Below are 18,527 nucleotides of genomic sequence, written 5' to 3' on the forward strand. Positions count from 1 at the left end.
TAGAATGAGTTTACAAGTCCATAATTGTGTCTGCTTCTTCCCTATTTACTTTTTTTACAGTTCTCCGTTTTTATTCAATTAAGTTCTCTAAAATTCCTACTTGGAACTATTCCTTAGGTATTGAACACCTACTTAGTCTAACAGGGTAATCCTTCCTAATCTGAAAGATAAGATGCATTGATGTACGACTGCTTTCTTGAGCCTCCTGCTAGCTACTAATAATACAGTCTTAGAACATGGTTGATCTCTAGCTTCCTCTACTTTTATCTGATTTTCTAAACCACCTATAGTCTAGGATAGTACAAGATCTTTCAATAGGTTAAAACAAACAAATAAGTTCTTCTACTTTTGTCCCTATTTTCCCATAAATAAAACTTTTTCACATATGACAATGTTTTAGTTTTCAGTTTTACCACTTTTTGACAGGACTTGAACAACATCATTCATATATAATACACACAAGCCATGAGGGAGCTATCTGTCCCAAAATGTTAATATACTTTTCCCTACATATGCTATAATGCTTAATAACATTCATAAAATATTTCATTAAAATAAAAACTCTTCAGGAAATAAAGAAAACCTACACATTTATAGTCCTACCGGAGGTCCTAAAACTAGCCATAATAATTTCAACCAACATTAAAAATATTCATTCTTTAAAATAAATGATGATGAATAAAACAAAGATTCATTAAACAACAAAACCAACAATAATAAGCGAATACGAAAGTATATACGATATATACCTACCTAGCAACAGAGTACATAAAGAGAAAATCATTATCTGGTGAGCTTGGGGTCTTGCTATAGTCTCTATATTTCTTCTGAGTGGTATTTTTGATATCTTTCATTACAGATTCCATTTCTTTACTTAAGTTGGTTTCTGACTATAAAAAATGCAGACATACAAATAAAGTTTATTTATATTCATTTTTTTCTAATAGTCTAATATTTGAATGTTTATCATATGAACACACTAAGAAATTAAAGTTCAAAAGTCAAAACAGATATAACACAGCTATCGGCTCGTTACACATAGATTTCATACACAAAGATAAAACTAATAAAAAATAATTTTCTTTTACTTTAGTGATCTTTTATCGTAATTTTATATTGTGGTTGATAACATTATAATCCAACCATTAATTAACCATACAAACTAAGCCAGTGAGTGGATGTCATTAAAACAATCTTTTATAACAAAGTTTCCAAGTTTATAAAAAAATCTGACTTTCATTTAAGTTTATCTTTTAAAGGAAATACCAATTTCTCTTACTCTAAACATATCTTAAATACATAAAAATTTGGATCTACAAAAGGAAAACGAAAATCACAGATTTTAAAATTAGTCTTCACTTGGAAAAGGGAACTGCCAGGAGACCAATCTTTCTAAGGAGATTTAAACTACGACTTTCTGTTTCAAAAGTCAAATACTGCATAAATCAGGCACAGCCGTTGCTTCTCTCAGGGACCATATTCTAAATCTATAATGAAGATGAAATATTTTAAGAATTTAAATCAAATAAATAAATCCTGCTGGATGGGATAAAAAATAGGTTCACTTATTTCAAATGCCACAGTAGACTGACTTAGGTAATAGTTCAGTCAATTATACAATATATCTCTCTACTATATACACACACATACACACACCTACATACAATCTTAATCCTAATATTCCTAATGGGCAAATGATTAGACTGTGTTTTATACCGCAAGAAATAATAATGTACCAGGATTGCGGTTTATTTGTTTTGCTTTGTTTTTAAATATTTCAACACTTGAAGAGAGTCTAACTATACTAAGGCTTACAAGTTTTCATGATCTGGAAGATGTATGTTAAAACTAACAATTTAGACAAAGTATAGCCTTTGGTAGTAATTTGTTCTATTACTCTCATTTTTGTTTTTGATAACCACAACAGAAGAGAAAAACCTCTAAAAGCAATTTCTACCACATCAGTAAAGGTCCAGAGTCATTTAGAAATTGAATAGAAATGAACGCTAAAAAGTAGGGCTGAGTTAACCAGGATATATCTGCCTGACACTGATGCTTACTGTGAAAACTCCCGGCCGTCCCTGCAGCTCCTCCACTTCCTTTATGAGATCTTGCATGCTTCTGTTACTAGGACGTTGCCAAAGGTTATTTTCCACACTGCTTCCAGGATAACAGGGAAGAACACTGTTAGCAAACTGCCTACAGAGAGGACACGTGAATTCTCCTTTGTCCACTGAGAAGCCCTGAAGAACCTGGTCATTCTAAAAGATGAAATAAACATATAGATGTATGATGTACATATTTACAGAAAACAAAAATTATGCCATCACATTTCATAGTAAATTAATGAACCATTAAAAAAAAAGACATCTCTAAAATATGTCATAAGAAATAAACAAAATCTCTCATTTAACTGTTGACCATGCTTACCAAATTACTTCTTACATCATAGTAATCATGTAACACTTGCCTTCACCAATGAACTACTTAAGTATCTCACTTTTCTCTCAGTATGAAATATTCAAATAATGATACAATCAATCTGAAATGTGGATTTAAGATAAAGAATACTTCAACAAGCAGGCCACATCAAAGTGGGTCACTGTCCTCTCACCCCACTTCCCTGTTTTCACAAATTGTAAGTGACTACTGGGAAGATTCTCCCAGTGTCCATGTTGTTTGATCTAGGATAGATAGCTTTTGAGAGTAAATTAAGCCTAAAAAATGTGATGGCATCTTGTAAAGTTAACTGTTTAGCACAACCAGGTGGACTTTACGCAGTATATTGGGTGGGTGTGGGAAAGATTTAGGTAGAATACTCAGAGTATTGGAGTACTCAGAACATAAGTGTGAGAAGAGAGGAATTAATTTAGCGTCCTTTCTTTCAGATGTTTCTAGTAGTAAGAGGAGAAAAAGTAGAATTTTTAAATTAGAGACACAATGCACATACGCCTAGAAGCTCTTGCTCATGAGAGACTGTAATACATGCTAACTAATATATGCTAATCAGAGGACTTAACACAGGAATTCAGGCTGCAGCCCTTGTTCCTCTCTTTTGCCTGACACTACCCTACATCTATTTTCCTCTCTCAGGCCATTGTTACTGTCTAGTTCTAACCACCATGTTACTCTTTTCCCAGCAGTCTCTCTTATTCTGCCACTAAATTAACTCATCTCAAAACATGTTTTTAACGTATTAACGCAATATGTACGAATGCTATAATATGATCATTATTACCAAACAGACAAAAATAATGAGGAAAACAAAAGACTCAAAAGAGAAGAAAATGAATTTAGCTGCCTATGGTCACAAAGGTCATTACTGCCAATGCCAAGACGAACTTACATTTCCTAACTCTTGTATTTGGTGCTCATTCCACTATATCTTGCATCTCAAGTAGTTTAACTAAAAACTTAATTCTATTTTTTACTTTTTGACATTTATTTTTCCCAAGTCCTTAAAAATGTAACACTATGTTCTTTTAAATTCAATTCTACAAACATTTACTAAATTTCTACTATGTACCAGATGCTGTGCCAGGTGCTGGAGTAGAGTTAAGACACATCTTTTCTTCTTATGGTACTCACAATTTAAAAGCAAACAGAAACAAATAAATTATAACATACTATATAAATTCAACAGAGAAAGCTTCCCAGAGTAAGACTTGTGAGCTAAGTTTTAAAGATACAGGAGAAGAGTTTACAAAAGGTTGGGGCAGGGGTCCTGGACATAGACAAACATCCTGTGATAAACAAACCTCCCTAAAGCCTTAATTTCAAAGAATGCTAGGTCCTCTTCTTTGCCTTAACTGAAATTAGGTTCTTTCCTGACACCTTCACAAAAGGTGTCGTTCTCCCAAATCTCTCACACTTCAGCATCCCCCTCAGTCTCCAGTGCTACCTTAAGATCATCACTCTTGCATTCTCTTGTCTTTGTGGCTCATGTTATTTAATGGTACCACATCATTTTTTTTTTTTTCCTTCCTTTTCAATGTCACTCACTGCCCACAATCACAGAAGACTTTGGGATCTAGATCAGTTTTCCTCACCACTTCAAGTCCTGCAACTTCAGTGTCTATGTGGATGACCAATCTAATATCTTAGTCCCTCAGCTCCTTAACTTCGTCAGCTTCTGTGGCTTTGATCCCCACTCTTCTCCAGTACCTACTACCGTGACTAGACCTTTATCCTGTAATCACCCAAAACTGTTCCACATCTAGAAATATTAAATTCAAACGTCTTACATTCAACCACCAACTCCTGTCCTTTAGTCCCTCATTTTTCCCCCACTTTAAAAAGCTTTTCCTATCCTGCCTATACTCCATGATCATTCACTTCAAAAACTCTCCTCAACACTCCCCATTACTTTTCCATATGTCCTTCTGTCATACATACCTAACAAAACCTTCAAACAAAATTGTATGCCTTCTCCAATTCTGCACTCAAACTGAGTGTTATTAGAGAAAAATCAAATAACCTTTTACTACAAATTGTTTTCAACACCAGCTGAGCCCTGAATACTGCCTGGCAATCTTTCTGCAAGACCTTGGAAATGTTCTCTTACCCACTTCCAAAGAGGTTCTTCCAAACCATCTTCATACTTGTCAAATGCCTCCACCAACCACATCTCTTGCCCTCTTTATTCTAGTAGCATAAGGCTACACCTCCTATCTCAGGGGAAGAAAGTCATGGCAGCTCCTTCAGCTTCCTGCCTCCTCCTCCTACCCCAATACCTAATTAATAAATCCTGTAAGTTCTTTTTCCCATTCACTTTCTTCCTTCTACACCCTTTGTTAAGCCCTCCTTAGGGAGACCTAAGTCATCCTCCAACCGTACTGCTCACAACATGATCTACTTAATATGAGACTCGATGATCATAATCAACTTTCACTTTGCCTTATGTTTCACATGCAATTTCTCACCAAGTGCAGAAGACCCTCCTCCTAAATATATCTCAAATCCATAACTCCCTCTCCATCTCCACTGCCATGACCTTAAGCCATCACTATGTCTTACCTCCTAAGTGGTATCACTGCACTCTGTCTTACTCCCCTGCAATCTCCTCTCTTCATAACCACAATTCACGCCACAATAATCTTTCTGGACATGTTCTATCTCTTTTTAAGAGCCTTTAATGGTTTTAATGGCTTTCTGTAAGGATCTGTATAAAGTTCAAATTCCTTACAGGGACCACAAGACACTTTACAATCTGACCCTTAATTACTTCTCCAGTCTCAACACTTATCATTCAAGTACATTATCTTATCAAATGTTCTGGCACCTGGTAGATGTTCCCATAAGATCCTGCACACACCTAACACTTAGCACATATACTGTAACTATTTATTTCTTTGTCTCACCGAATACACAGTAAGCTCCTTAAGGAAAGTAACTGTGTTTTATTCATTCTCGTATCCCCGATGTAGGCACTGAATAAATACTTGTTGAATGAATGACTGAATGCAGAGATATGAAAAATGTATAATGTGCTTAAGGAACTATTAATTAGGTTATTATTGCTGAATTGATGGAAGATAAAGCTAGAGAACAGGTAATTCCATTTCATGGAGTGCCCTGAATGTCACTCAGAGAAGAGTGAACTTTATCCTATTGGGATATAGTTCTATCAGATTTATAAAGTATCTTGTGGTCCATGTAAGGAGTTTGGAAGCCAGTATAGAATTTTTAAGCCAAAGACATACGTCATCAGATTTACAGTTTAGAAAGATCGGTGTAGTAAATGACTTAGACTTGAAGCAAGGAGATCAATAAGAGAGCAACCATAATAATCAAGGTGAGAGAAGAAGGCATACACAAAAAAGTAGCAGCGGGACTAGTGAATACAGAATGTCACCTATAGGAGACACAGAAGGCAGAATCAACAGAATTTGGTAAATTACTGAATGTGAAAGGTGAAGAATAGAAAGAAAAAAGCGACCTCCTCTGCTTCCGAGTTAGGAACCTGGGAATATAGTAGATCATGCTTTTAAGAAGCTGAGCTAAGAATGGATGGAGAAAGAGAAGACTGAAGCTAAAATGAATGCAGGGTCAAGGAAAGGAATTTTAAATGGGAAACTTTAGCATCTTTATGAGTTGAGAAGAAGGGACAGAAGAGTCAGAAAAACTGAAGATACATAAGAAAAAGAAGTTAATTATTGATGGATCAGGTCCCTGTAGTGTTAAGGAGAAAAGAACACTAGAGCACAGACAGAAAAAATATCCCTGAACAGAAGAAAGAATATTTCCTCAAAGAGAAGAAGAAGAAAGGATTGGTAGGAATGCAGTCATTTACCAAGGAATAGAAAAACAAGTTAGGAAACTAATGGAATGTGTAACAGAAAACCACTGTTTTCTCAGTTATGCAGGAAGAGACAGAATCTGGTGAGAGAAAAGGGATTTGGGGGTTTAGGTAAAGAGGGGCCAAAGGTTTAGAATAGCTGCTAAGGGGAAAAGAGAACAGTGATCTAAAACAGGTAAATGAATTTACAGCCCATGACTTTCATCTAAGCCACTGTATTAGAAACCATTAATTTGTGGTGGCACCAGTTCACATAGTTGTATGATTTTCTCTAGCAGGGTTAGATGCCTGAATCCAAGATCAAAGGAAGCAGACTAAATGACTGATAATAGAAGAATGAGTGTAGAAGAATAAAGTGAGGCTAGGAAAGAGCTAATGCACTATGAAAAATGTAAAGGGGCAGGGAACCAGAGATTTCAATGAAGTCAGATGCAAGAGACACTAATGATAATCATATAATGAGATGATACAGTAGGACGTTGTTATGGATTGAATTGTATCCCCCAAAAGTATCTGTCAACTTGGCTAAGCAATGATTCCCAGTATTGTGTGATTATCCACCATTTTGTCATCTGCTGTGATTATCCTATGTGTTGTAAATCCTGCTTCTATTATGTTAATGAGGCAGGATTAGAGGAAGTTATGTTAATGAGGCAGGACTCAATCTACAAAATTAGCTTGTGTCTCAAGTCAATCTCTTTCGATATATAAAAGAGAGAAGCGAGCAGAGACACATGGGGACCTCACGCCACCAAAAAAGCAATGTTGGGAGCACAGAGCATCCTTCGGATCCGGGGTCCCTGCGCTGAGAAGCTCCTAGTCCAGGGGAATACTGATGACAAGGACCTTCCCCAGGAGCTGACAGAGAAAGTCTTTCTCTGGAGCTGAATTTGGACTTCTAGCCTCCTAGACTGTGAGAGAATAAACTTCTCTTTGTTAAAGCCATCCACTTGTGGTATTTCTGTTATAGCAGCACTAGATAACTAAGACAGATGTTAAAGCTTGGTATTTCAGAGATAGAGTAGAACAGAATAATGAAGACCAAGTCTAAATTGCAGTTATGGAAGTAAGTTGCTAAACTGAAGTAAAAAAAAAAAAAAGAAAATCCCTGAAGCGGTCAAGGAACTGTGAGGCTGTTATTAGCAGAACAGTTCAAACGGCCATCAAAATCACCCAAGATGATGAGCTGGAGTTGGAGTATATAAACTGCAAAAAGGATTTAATATCTGGATAAATACATAAACCTTTAAAAAATTTTTCTAATCAACTTACCCGTAATGATTCCATGTAAGATTTATGACAATCTATATGTAAAGTGTGGCCACAGGTTTGTACATAAACACCTCCTTCCCAACCAACTGATACTGCCAAGAGACAGGAACTCTTAAAAAACAAACAGACAGACAAAATAAATTTTAAATAAGTTCAAATATATTTAAATATATTCACATATACTTCTGTGTGATTTCATAGTTATACTAATATGGACCTTGTATTTTCGTGATATAAAGAAACCATCAACTAGACAGCCCTAAGGTAGTATCTTTTACATTGTAACACCATAAAGCTTCAGCTCCTAAATATCTATGCTCATAATGAAAAAGAATAAATATTATGAATTAATCTTTCTACCACCCCATAAAATATAAGCTCTTGATATTATACTATGTTTCAGTGTAAACTATAGGGCTCTTGGTTATTTTACCTGTTCTATACAGTACTTGGAAACCCTGGTGGCATAGTGGTTAAGAGCTACGGCTGCTAACCAAAAGATGGACAGTTCGAATCCACCAAGCGCTCCTTGGAAACTCTATGGGGCAGTTCTACTCTGTCCTATAGGGTCGCTATGAGGTGGAATTGACTCAGTGGCAACGGGTTTGGTTTTTGGTTTTTTTATACAGTACTTAATAGGAGCCCTGCTGGTGCAGTGATTAAGCGCTCAACTGTCAACCAGAAGGTCAGCAGTTCGAATCTACCAGCCAATCCATAGGAGAAAGACATGCTAGTCTGCTTCTGTAAAGATTTAAGCCTTGGAAACTCTATGGGGCAGTTCTACTCTGTCCTGTAGGGTTGCTATGAGTTAGAATTAACTCAGCAGCAGTGGATTTGGGTTTGGTTATACAGTACTTAAAGGAGGCCTTGTGGTGCAATAGTTAAGGGCTCGCTGCTAACTGAAAAGTAGGCAGTTCGAATCCACCAGCGGCTCCACAGAAGAAATGACCCGGCGATCTGCTCCTGTAAAGATCACAGCCTAGGAAACACTATGGGACAGCTCTACTCTGTCATATAGGGTCACAACAACAACAACAATAATACAGTACTTAATCTTTCTGTGACATTTCACATTAACAACTTCTTGAATTAATTAACTTCTTGAAATTCTTACTTCTCTCTGTCTTCCATAATACTACCATCTCTTGGTGTTGCTCCTACCTATTTAAATGTTTTTCCTAAGCCTTCTTTCAAGACTCTTATTTCTTCACTTGCCCCTTCAATGTTTATATTCCTCAAGGTTCTATTCGTAGTGCTGGTCTCTTCTCACTATAACTATCCTCCCAGTGATTTCAACTACCTCGCAAGCCTAGGTCTTTTGCCTGAGTGTTAGATACAAATATTCAACTGCCAACTATAAATTTTCAGTTTGATGCCCTTCATGTAACATAAAATATATGCATCAAAAATCTTAACTTGTCATTTACTTCATGAACCTTTCTCTTTCTCTTGTTTTTTTAAAAACTCTGCAATCCATTTAGTCACCAAGTTGGAAACCAGAGTCATTCTACATCACACCACAATATTAGTTCCCAAACCATACTGATTCTAGCTCCTAAATAACTCACGGTTTTGGCCTCTCCATTCCCACTGTAACATTCAAGTCTTCATCATTTTGGGGGGGAGGAGGAGGGGCTTAAGCAATTTCTTAACTGGCCTCCTTGACTCCAATTTCTTCTCTCCATGATGCATCTCCACACATCATTTTAAAGTGCAAATACGATCACAGGAATAACCCAAAAACACGTCTTAATATTTACAAAGGTTTAACATAAAATAAAAAAGGGACCCAGATTATACGAGCAAACTACATATCTTTTTGTATTTGTTTTAAAAGTTAATTGCTTTCATCTACTCTTTCTCTACACACCTCTAACTTCTTCTCTGCTAATTCTTTCCTTTAACCTATAAAGAGGCTTAAGATTTTTGCTCTTAAAATACTTCCTTTGAATTTTCATCATTTGGCCTCTGTGAAACAGCATTAGAACCTGAACTTGAGTTCACCCTCTAGGATCTGTAGTAAGTTGATGGCTAGGTCAGGGTGTGACATCAGGTCTAACATGAGTGACAGCAGATAATGAAAGATTTGAGAGCCATCAGATTTATATGTTCTGACAAGCTTAAAAAACTAAGTTAACCTTTAGATTTTTTAATAGACTTTATTTTTTAGAGCAGTTTTAGGTTTACAGAAAATTTGTACAGAAAGTAGAGTTCCCATATATCCCCTCCCCTGCAGATTATTTCTCCTATTAACGCCTTGCATTCCTGTGATACGTGTTACAAATGATGGACCAATACTGATACATTATTATTAGCTAAAGGTCATATTTTACATTATCAGCCTTTAAATTTTATTTAGGCTGGAAAAAAATTTATACATTATAATGTAAGATGACCAAATAATCTTCAAATGATAGTAAACAAAGTTCCAATATTAAACTAAGACTCTTCATGATTATACAAAGGTTGAAAACTATTATACAATACAAAACGCCTTCCCAGCTGACTGAAAGATATACAGCAGCACAAATCAAATACTCATAGCAGGTGAACAGGCTTCTACTGTTACAAATCAGAAAAACAACAAGAGGCCTGCTCATCTCTGTTTTATGTTTTGGAGCTGCTTGAAGTAGAAGCAGATTTTGGTATTAGATCATTTTCGAATGGTTGGTAGTCAGTTAATAAACAAGCTGCTCTCTTTAACACTGTATTATAAAAATGTAATTAATCTTACTTTTTAATAAAAGCAGTTAGCTTTTCAAACTGCAAATAGTAAGTTATTTGTCTATATAATTTTAATTTACTGTTAGATGTCTTATTTGAGCCTTTGCAGAATCAAAACAATGCAGGAAAAAATCTAGTAATAAAAGACTAACATTTTGGGAGCTTCAACTATTTACACTCCACTATGCTAAGCACTTCACATTTAATCTACACAACCTCTTCGGTTATTAAAACCTTATAAGTAGGTGGTGTTATCCCTTTTTACAGAAGAAAGAAAAGTTTTTCAAGGTCACTTAACTTTAAGTGGTAGAGTCCAAGTTGAAACTTAAATCTGACTCCCAAACCTAGGCTCCTTCCCTTTACTACTTTTCTCTCTTTCCCATGTAAAACAGTTCTAGTTTCTACAGTAAATGTACTGTCTTACATGACTAAAATTCTACACATCATTGCGTAAAATGCACGCATTTGATCTGAAGGGAGCAGAATCTACACAGTTTAGTTCTATAATCAGTATCAATACCCACTGGTAATCACTATTCTGCTCTACACAGTCTGTTCTGGCTACAAAAACCCTGGTACTCTGTACTACAGTAATTCAGTAAGAACTTCATTGAGCATCTACGACACACAAAGCATGTGCTAGCCCCCGAGGGGATGTAAAACCAAAACCAGAAATCTCAATAGACTTCCACAGGTACCCAATCCACAGAAAAAACCATATATACAGAAAGTAACCTGTATGACGTTACGTAGAAGTAATGATACAGGGATACATCATTACTCATAATTGCTAACAAAACACAATAGAGATCCAAGTTTCACTTCAGAGCCTTTAAAGACTCTTTTCTAGAGATGAATAACTATTCTGGCTGCAAGAAAGAGATATCCTACCTTTTCTCTCCTTTCTTAGATCTCCTCCTCCTTCAAAATTATGATGCTCTTAGGTCTGGGTTATACCCTGAAGCAATCAAATTATTTTTCTTTTCTAATTTGGTTTTGGAATTCTTAACCCATTCACTCTAAGGTGACTCCAAAATGATAAAACTGAAACCAAGATTATGGAAAGGAAATAAAATCTAAAAGTGGCAGCAAATTTTCTGAAAAAGCAGAACTTAGCATAATTTCATCATTTTCTTCAAAATAAAAAATTAACTGGCCTCTCTGATTAATAAAGTAATATATATATCCTATAAAAAAATTAAAACAAGCAAGAAGACATAAAGTATGTGTGTGTGTATCTGTATATATACCCGCATATACACACACATAAGCTGCTTTTTACAAAAAATCATAATTTCATCTTAAAGCCTCTGGAAAATATATGGAAGCACGGTCCTCGTTACCTATCCCTAAATGTATTTTAAGGCCTAACCTGAGCCCTTCTAAATGAGCTAGATGGAATATCAAAAACCCCATTTTACATTTATGTTGACCTTTATTATGTGCAAAATGATCTAAAGGAAATTCACCTCCTTTTCAGAATCTAGTGGGTTACCATATGGAAGACCATTATAAACCCTATTTTATAGACAAGGAAATTAAGCCCTAGAGTGTTTTAAGAGGTTTGGCCAAGCTCACATTGCTGAAAAATGGAAAAACTGGGATCAAACCCTAGTTTTTCTGGTCAAGGACCCTTTCTACTCTATATGATAGCTCCCTAACTAAAGCCATCAGCCTCTCCAGAATCCACTCCTCAAACCAGACATTATGAAACCAGACTCTGACTCTTATCTTCATTGAGTCATTTATTGTTTCCAACCATTAAGTATCCTCTCTTCTACCTATCCTTCTAATTTATTCCATTTAAACTAGTAGATTATGAACAAGAAGGAAGTTCTATTTGGAAATCTATCCAGACAATCATCTCATATAGCTAACTTAAAATAATGCTTTACTTTATATTTTAAGTATTTTCAATATTTTAAGCTATTATCTATCATGTTTACTTAATCCAAGAAACAGTCAACACAAGAATCAGTAACAGGTTAAAGAAAACCTCACTTGATACACAAGTGGTTCAGAAATTGTACAAAGAAGAAAACACTACTGCCGCTACTGAATAAATAAAGTTTATCTTCTAAGCCTTGAGACACCTTTGAGTGCTAGAGTCCCTAAGTGCAAAGGGCTGGAAAAAAACCCACAAAGTTCACAACAAGGACACACAGAAGATGTGAATCAAATTTGTTCCTACTTAACGTTCTAAAAGCATCATAATGAAATATTGTTACATACCTTTAAAAGAAAGTAAAAGGAAGCAAAAACTTCATAATATTCATACCATATCTAATAGTTTTTACAGAGCTAATGCTTACCATTCCATTGAATTGAATTCATATACCTCAAAATAAAAAAAATTTAAAAAGCTTTTAAAACAAAGATATTACAATTACTTGAAATTTTTATTTATTAACAGATTTCAATTGTTTTTCCATCTACATGTTGGTTTTTGTTCTAAAAAACTTACCAAGTTCAAATCAGAATGACATTTTGGGAGAAGAAAAATACATAAAACTCTATTTGGAGGAAATAACCATCAATTTTGCAGAGAGAAATATTATTCAATAAGAAGGCACTTACATCTTTAAAATACCGCTGTAATAATGAAAGCCTCACATCATGAACTGCTGCACATGTATCCCAAGGGTAAATCTGTTCCTCTTCAGTGACTGGCAGCTTTTTTGGCTCAATGCTGTCACGACACTGCCCTAAAACTACAAGAATAGCAGAGATAAGGGCTCATTAAATAACCAAGATGTACACTTGATTCACCAAGAAAAGCTAAATTATTTACCACGAACAACTATTTTTACAGACCTAAAAGAAGTGGTGTCCTCATTTTCTTCTATAGAACAAAGCTTCAAATTTGTCAATATTTAATTTTTAAAATAACACTAAAATATGAGTATGAATTCATGATGGATGGATGGATGGATGGATGAATGGATGAATATTTCCCAAATCTGTTCACTGAAAATGCCTACAAGCTATGACTCTCCAGTATCGATAAACTTTTTTTTTTAATATACCATTTCTCACTAAAAGGAAGTAGAACTCCTTAGAGAAAGAGCTGACTGCAGGGTTGGGGAAAAGTGCAAGGTGAGCCTGGAATTTTGGGTAACAAAGAGCAAAGAAGTGTTCAAACACCAATGGGGCAGGTCATAAGGACCTGAAGGAGTTTGACTGGCCAAATTTGAGAAAATTTGAATATCAAAAAGAATGATGATGGTAACAGATAACACATTCAATGAATCATAAAAAGAATAAAAGTTGGCCGTTCGAACCCTCCCAGAGCATCTCAGAAAACAGGTCTGGTGACCAGCTTCTGAAAAGTCATAGCCTTGAAAACCCTACGGAGCACAGTTCTACTCTGCACACATGGAGATGCCATGAGTCGGAGCTGACTCAACAGCAACTAACAACAATATTAACAGCAATACTCAGAAAATGGCAGGGGTTGGGGAAGCTTAGCAATAGAGAAGATTGTCAGCCACACATTAGGAATGAAAGAATTAGAAAATCACCATTTTGCAACCATCAACATAATAACTGATTCAGGTAAGGAACGGCAAGTAAAAAGTGTAAAGGGGTAAGTGGATACAGTCTGAATATATCATTCTATAGATTACCTGCTGTCCATAAGGTTTTTACTGGCTTATTTTTTTTTTAGAAGTAGATCACCAACCCACCTGGAGCAAATGAGAATGAAGAACACCAAAGACACAAAGAAAATATTAGCCCAAGAGACAAAAGGGCCACATAATCCAGAGACTCCATCAGCCTGAGATCAGAAGCACTAGATGGTACCCGGCTACTACCAACAAATGTGCTGACAGTGAACACAACAGAGAGTCCCTGACAGAGCAGGAGAAAAGTAGAGTGCAGAACTCAAATTCACATAAAAAGACCAGACTTAATGGTCTGACTGAGACTAGAGGAACCCCAGAAGACATGACCCCCAGACTCTCTGTTAACCCAGAACTAAAACCATTCCTGCAGCCAACTCTTCAGACAAAGACTAGACTGGAGTATAAAACATAAATAATACTTGTGAAGAGTGTGCTTCTTAGTTCAAGCAGATACACGAGACTAAATGGGCAGCTCCTGTCTAGAGGCGGGATGAGAAGGCAGAAAGGGATGGGAGCTGGTTGAATGGACACGGGAAACCTAGGGTGGAAAGGGGGAGTGTGTTGTCACATCCTGGGGATTGCAACTAGAGTCACATAACAATACGTGTATAAATTTTTGTATGAGCAATTAACTTAAGCTGTAAACTTTCACCTAAAGCACAATAAAAAATAAAATAAAAATTGGGGGGAAAAAGAATAAGTAGATCACCAGGTGAAGAGTAAGATAGTACACAATACTGGGGAAGCCGTCACAACTTGACCAAGGCAAAGTCAAAGAAGCTTCACAGACATATCCAAATTCCTGCAGGGACCAAGTTACTAGGCTGAGGGCTGGGGACCATGGTCTCAGGGGACATCTAGTTCAATTGGCATAACATAGTTTATAAGGAAAATGTTCTACATCCTACTTTGGTGAGTAGCATCTGGGGTCTTAAAAGCTTGTTAGTGGCCATCTAAGATACGTCTACTGGTCCCACCCTGTCTGGAGCGAGGGAGAATCAAGAAAACCAAAAGCACAAGGGAAAGATTAGTCCAAACGACTAATGGACCACAACTAGCAGAGCCTCCACCAAACTGAGTCCAGCACAACAAGATGGTGCCCGGCTACCACCACTGACTACTCTGACAGGGATCACAACAGAGGGTCCCAAACAGAGCTGGAGAAAAATTTAGAACAAAATTCAAACTCACAAAAGAAGACCAGACTCACTGGTCTAACAGAGACTGGAGAAACCCTGAGAGTACGGGTCCCAGAAACCCTTTTAACTCAGTAGTGAAGTCACTCCTGAGGTTCACCCTTCAGCCAAAGATCAGACAGGCCCATAAAATAAACAATAATACACATAGCTTAACCATGTATATGAGACTAAATGGGTACATCACCCCAGGAGCAAGGACGAGAAGCAGGAGGGGACAGGAAAGCTGGACAAATGGAAATGAGGAACCCAAGGTCAAGAAGGGGAGAGTGTTGACACGTCATGGGGTTGGCAACCAATGTCACAAAACGATATGTATATTAATTGTTTCATGAGAAATTAATATGCTCTGTAAATCTTCACCTAAAGTACAATTAAAAATTAAAAATAAAGAAAGGAAGTAGATCACCAGGTCTTTCTTCCTAGACTGTCTTAGTCTGGAAGCTCTAATGAAACCTGTTCACCATGGATGACTCTGCTGATATCTGAAATACTGGTTGCATAGCTTTCAGCATCACAGCAACACACAAGCCATCACAGTACAGCAAACTGACAGACAAGTGGTGGACAGGCTGAATTATGGTGATGGCAAAGAACATTGAATACACCATGAGCTGCCAGAAGAACAAATAAATCTGTCTTGGAAGAAGTACAGCCAGAATGCTCCTTAGAAGCAAAGACAGCGAGACTTCATCTCACGAACTTTGGACACGTTATCAGGAGGGACCAGTCCCTGGAGAAGGAAAACATGCTTGGTAAAGCAGAGGGTCAGTGAAAAAGAGGAAGACCTTCAACAAGATGGACCAACACAGTGGTTGCAACAATGGGCTCAAACACAGCAACAACTGTGAGGATGGTACAGGATTGGTCAACGTTTCATTCTGTTATACATATGGTCACTATGAGTTGGAACCAATTCAACAGCACCTAACAACACAGATTACCTACCACCTTAACCAATGATCAAACTTGGCTGGCATCACCAATAATGGGACAAACTGACACTATGAACCTCCTGATGTGATGCAATGGGAAGGAATATCACTTGTGCAGTACCTTGTCAGATGGATCCTGGCTGAAAGCAGAGAATAACAGAAAGATGTTTACCTGTGTTTTACTGACTACACAAAAGCATTTGACTGTGTGGATCATAACAAATTATGGATATTGCGAAGAACGGGAATTCTAGAACAATTGCGCTCATGCAGAACATGTACATAGACCAAGAGACAGTCCTTTGGAAAGAACAAGGGGATACTGAGTGGTTTAAAATCAGGAAAAGTGTGCATCAGGGTTGTATCCCTTCACCACACTTATTCAATCTGTATGTTGAGCAAATAATCCAAGAAGCTGGACTCTAAGATGTAGAATACGGCAATGGGATTGGAAGAAGACTCATTAACAACCTGTGATGTGCAGGTGACACAACCTTGCTTGCTGCAAGTGAAGGGGACTTGAAGCACTTACTGATGAAGACAGACTATACTTTCAGTATGGATTACACCTCAACATAAAAAAAAAAACAAAAATCCTCACAACTAGACCAATAAGAAACATCATGATAAATGGAGAAAATATTGAAGTTGTTAAGGATTTTATTTTACTTGGATCCACAATCAACACCCATGGAAGCAGCAGTCAACAAACCAAACGATGCACTGCATTGGGCAAACCTGCTGCAAAAGACCTCTTCAAAGTGTTCAAAAGCAAAGATGTCACTTTGAGGACTAAGGTGCGCCTGACCCAAGCCATGGTATTTTCCACTGCCTCATACGCATGTGAAAGCTGGACAATCAATAAGGAAAACTGAAGAATTGATGTATTTGGATTGTAGTGTTGGCAAAGAATACTGAATATACTGCCAGAAGAACAAACAAATCTGTCTTGGAAGAAGTACAGCCAGAATGCTCCCTAGAAGCAAGGACAGCGAGACTTCATCTCACGAACTTTGGATACGTTATCAGGAGCGATCAGTCCATGGAGAAGGACATCATGCTTGGTAAAGTAGAGGGTCAGTGGAAAAGAGGAAGACCCTCAACAATACGGATTGACACAGTAGCTGTAACAATGGGGTCAAACACAGCAGTGATTATGAGGATACCGCAGGACTGGGCAGCACTTCACTCTGTTGTACGTAGGGTCACTATAAATCAGAATCGATTTGGCAGCACCTAACAACAGTATCCGTGCCAAAAATGTTTAACTTGAATCTAATAATAAGAAAAAATCATACAAATCCATATTCTGAGACATTCTACAGAGTGACTGACCTGGACTCTTCAAAACTGTCTATGTTATAAAACATAAATTCAAAATGGGGGAGAAAAAGCTGTTTCAGATTAAAAGACGCTAACCACAAAATGACAATTAAATGCAATGCATGATCCTTGACTGGATCCTGGATCAAGGAAAAAAAATACCTGCTGTAAGAAAAAAAAAGTTGTGATGTCTTTATCTGGCTTTGGTATTGGGGGGTAATGCTGACCTCACAGAATGAGTCAGGAAGTGGTCTCTCCTTTTCTATCATTTGGACAAGTCTGAGAAGGATTCATGTTAATTCTTCTTTAAATGTTAAGTAGAATCCAACACGGAAGCCATCTAGTCCTGGGTTTTTCTGTGTTGAGAGGTTTTTTGATTACTGATTCGATCTCTTTATTTATTATAGGTCTCTTCAAATTTTCTTTTTCTTCTTGAGTCAGTTTTGGTAGTTTGTTTCTAGGAATTTATCCATTTCATCTAGGTTACCTATTGGTTGGTGTACAACTGCACATAATATTCTCTTATAATCCCCACTTTCATTTCTAAAAGTGGTAATGTACTCACTTTCATTTTTGATGTTAGTAATTTGAGTCTTCTCTTTTATTTTCTTCATCAGTCTAGCTAAACATCTGTCAATTTTATTGATCACTTCAAGGAATCAACTTTTGATGTCAATGACTGTATATTTTCCTATTCTCTATTTCATTTATTTTCACTCTAATCTTTATTATTTCCTTCCTTCCACTAGCTTTGGGTTTAGCTTGCTCTTCTTTTTCTAGTTCCTTAAAGTGTAAATCCATTTGTGATCTTTCTTCCTTTTTAATGTAAGTTTACAGCTGTAAGTTTCCCTCTGAGTACTGTTTTACTGGTATATTGTGTTTTTGCTTTCATCCACCTCAAAGTATTTTCCAATTTCACTTGTAATTTCTTCTTTGACTCACTGGTTGCTCAAGTCTTGGTTTTATAATTTCCACATATTTATGAACTTTCCAGTTTTCCTTCTGTTATTGATTTCTAGTTTCATTCCAATGAAGATATTTTGGATTATTTCAATCTTTTTAGATTTATTGAGACTTGTTTTGTGGTCTGTTATGTGGTCTAAGAAGGAGCCCTGCTGGTGCAATGCTTAAGTGCCTAGGTCTAAAGGTCAGT

General features: G+C 36.7%; 1 protein-coding gene across 8 annotated transcripts in view; it reads right to left on the reverse strand.

Annotated features, from left to right (window-relative positions):
* The window catches only part of UBR3 (ubiquitin protein ligase E3 component n-recognin 3), a 254,201-nt gene that overhangs the window by 64,501 nt on the left and 171,173 nt on the right, over nt 1-18,527 (reverse strand). For all 8 annotated transcript variants that reach the window (XR_002823969.1, XM_023730582.1, XM_023730581.1 and 5 more), the window contains exons 26-29: nt 12,872-13,005; nt 7,571-7,681; nt 2,061-2,261; nt 754-890 (exon numbers count right to left, since the gene is read on the reverse strand). Coding sequence is in view for 7 of the 8 variants with exons in the window: in XM_023730582.1 (XP_023586350.1) it covers nt 754-890; nt 2,061-2,261; nt 7,571-7,681; nt 12,872-13,005 (583 nt within the window). In the remaining variant the exon portion in view is untranslated. The remainder of the gene's footprint in view (nt 1-753; nt 891-2,060; nt 2,262-7,570; nt 7,682-12,871; nt 13,006-18,527) is intronic.

The sequence above is a fragment of the Trichechus manatus genome, unplaced genomic scaffold (genome assembly GCF_000243295.1).
Source record: "Trichechus manatus latirostris isolate Lorelei unplaced genomic scaffold, TriManLat1.0 scaffold00037, whole genome shotgun sequence".
Classification (NCBI taxonomy): Eukaryota; Metazoa; Chordata; class Mammalia; order Sirenia; family Trichechidae; genus Trichechus; species Trichechus manatus.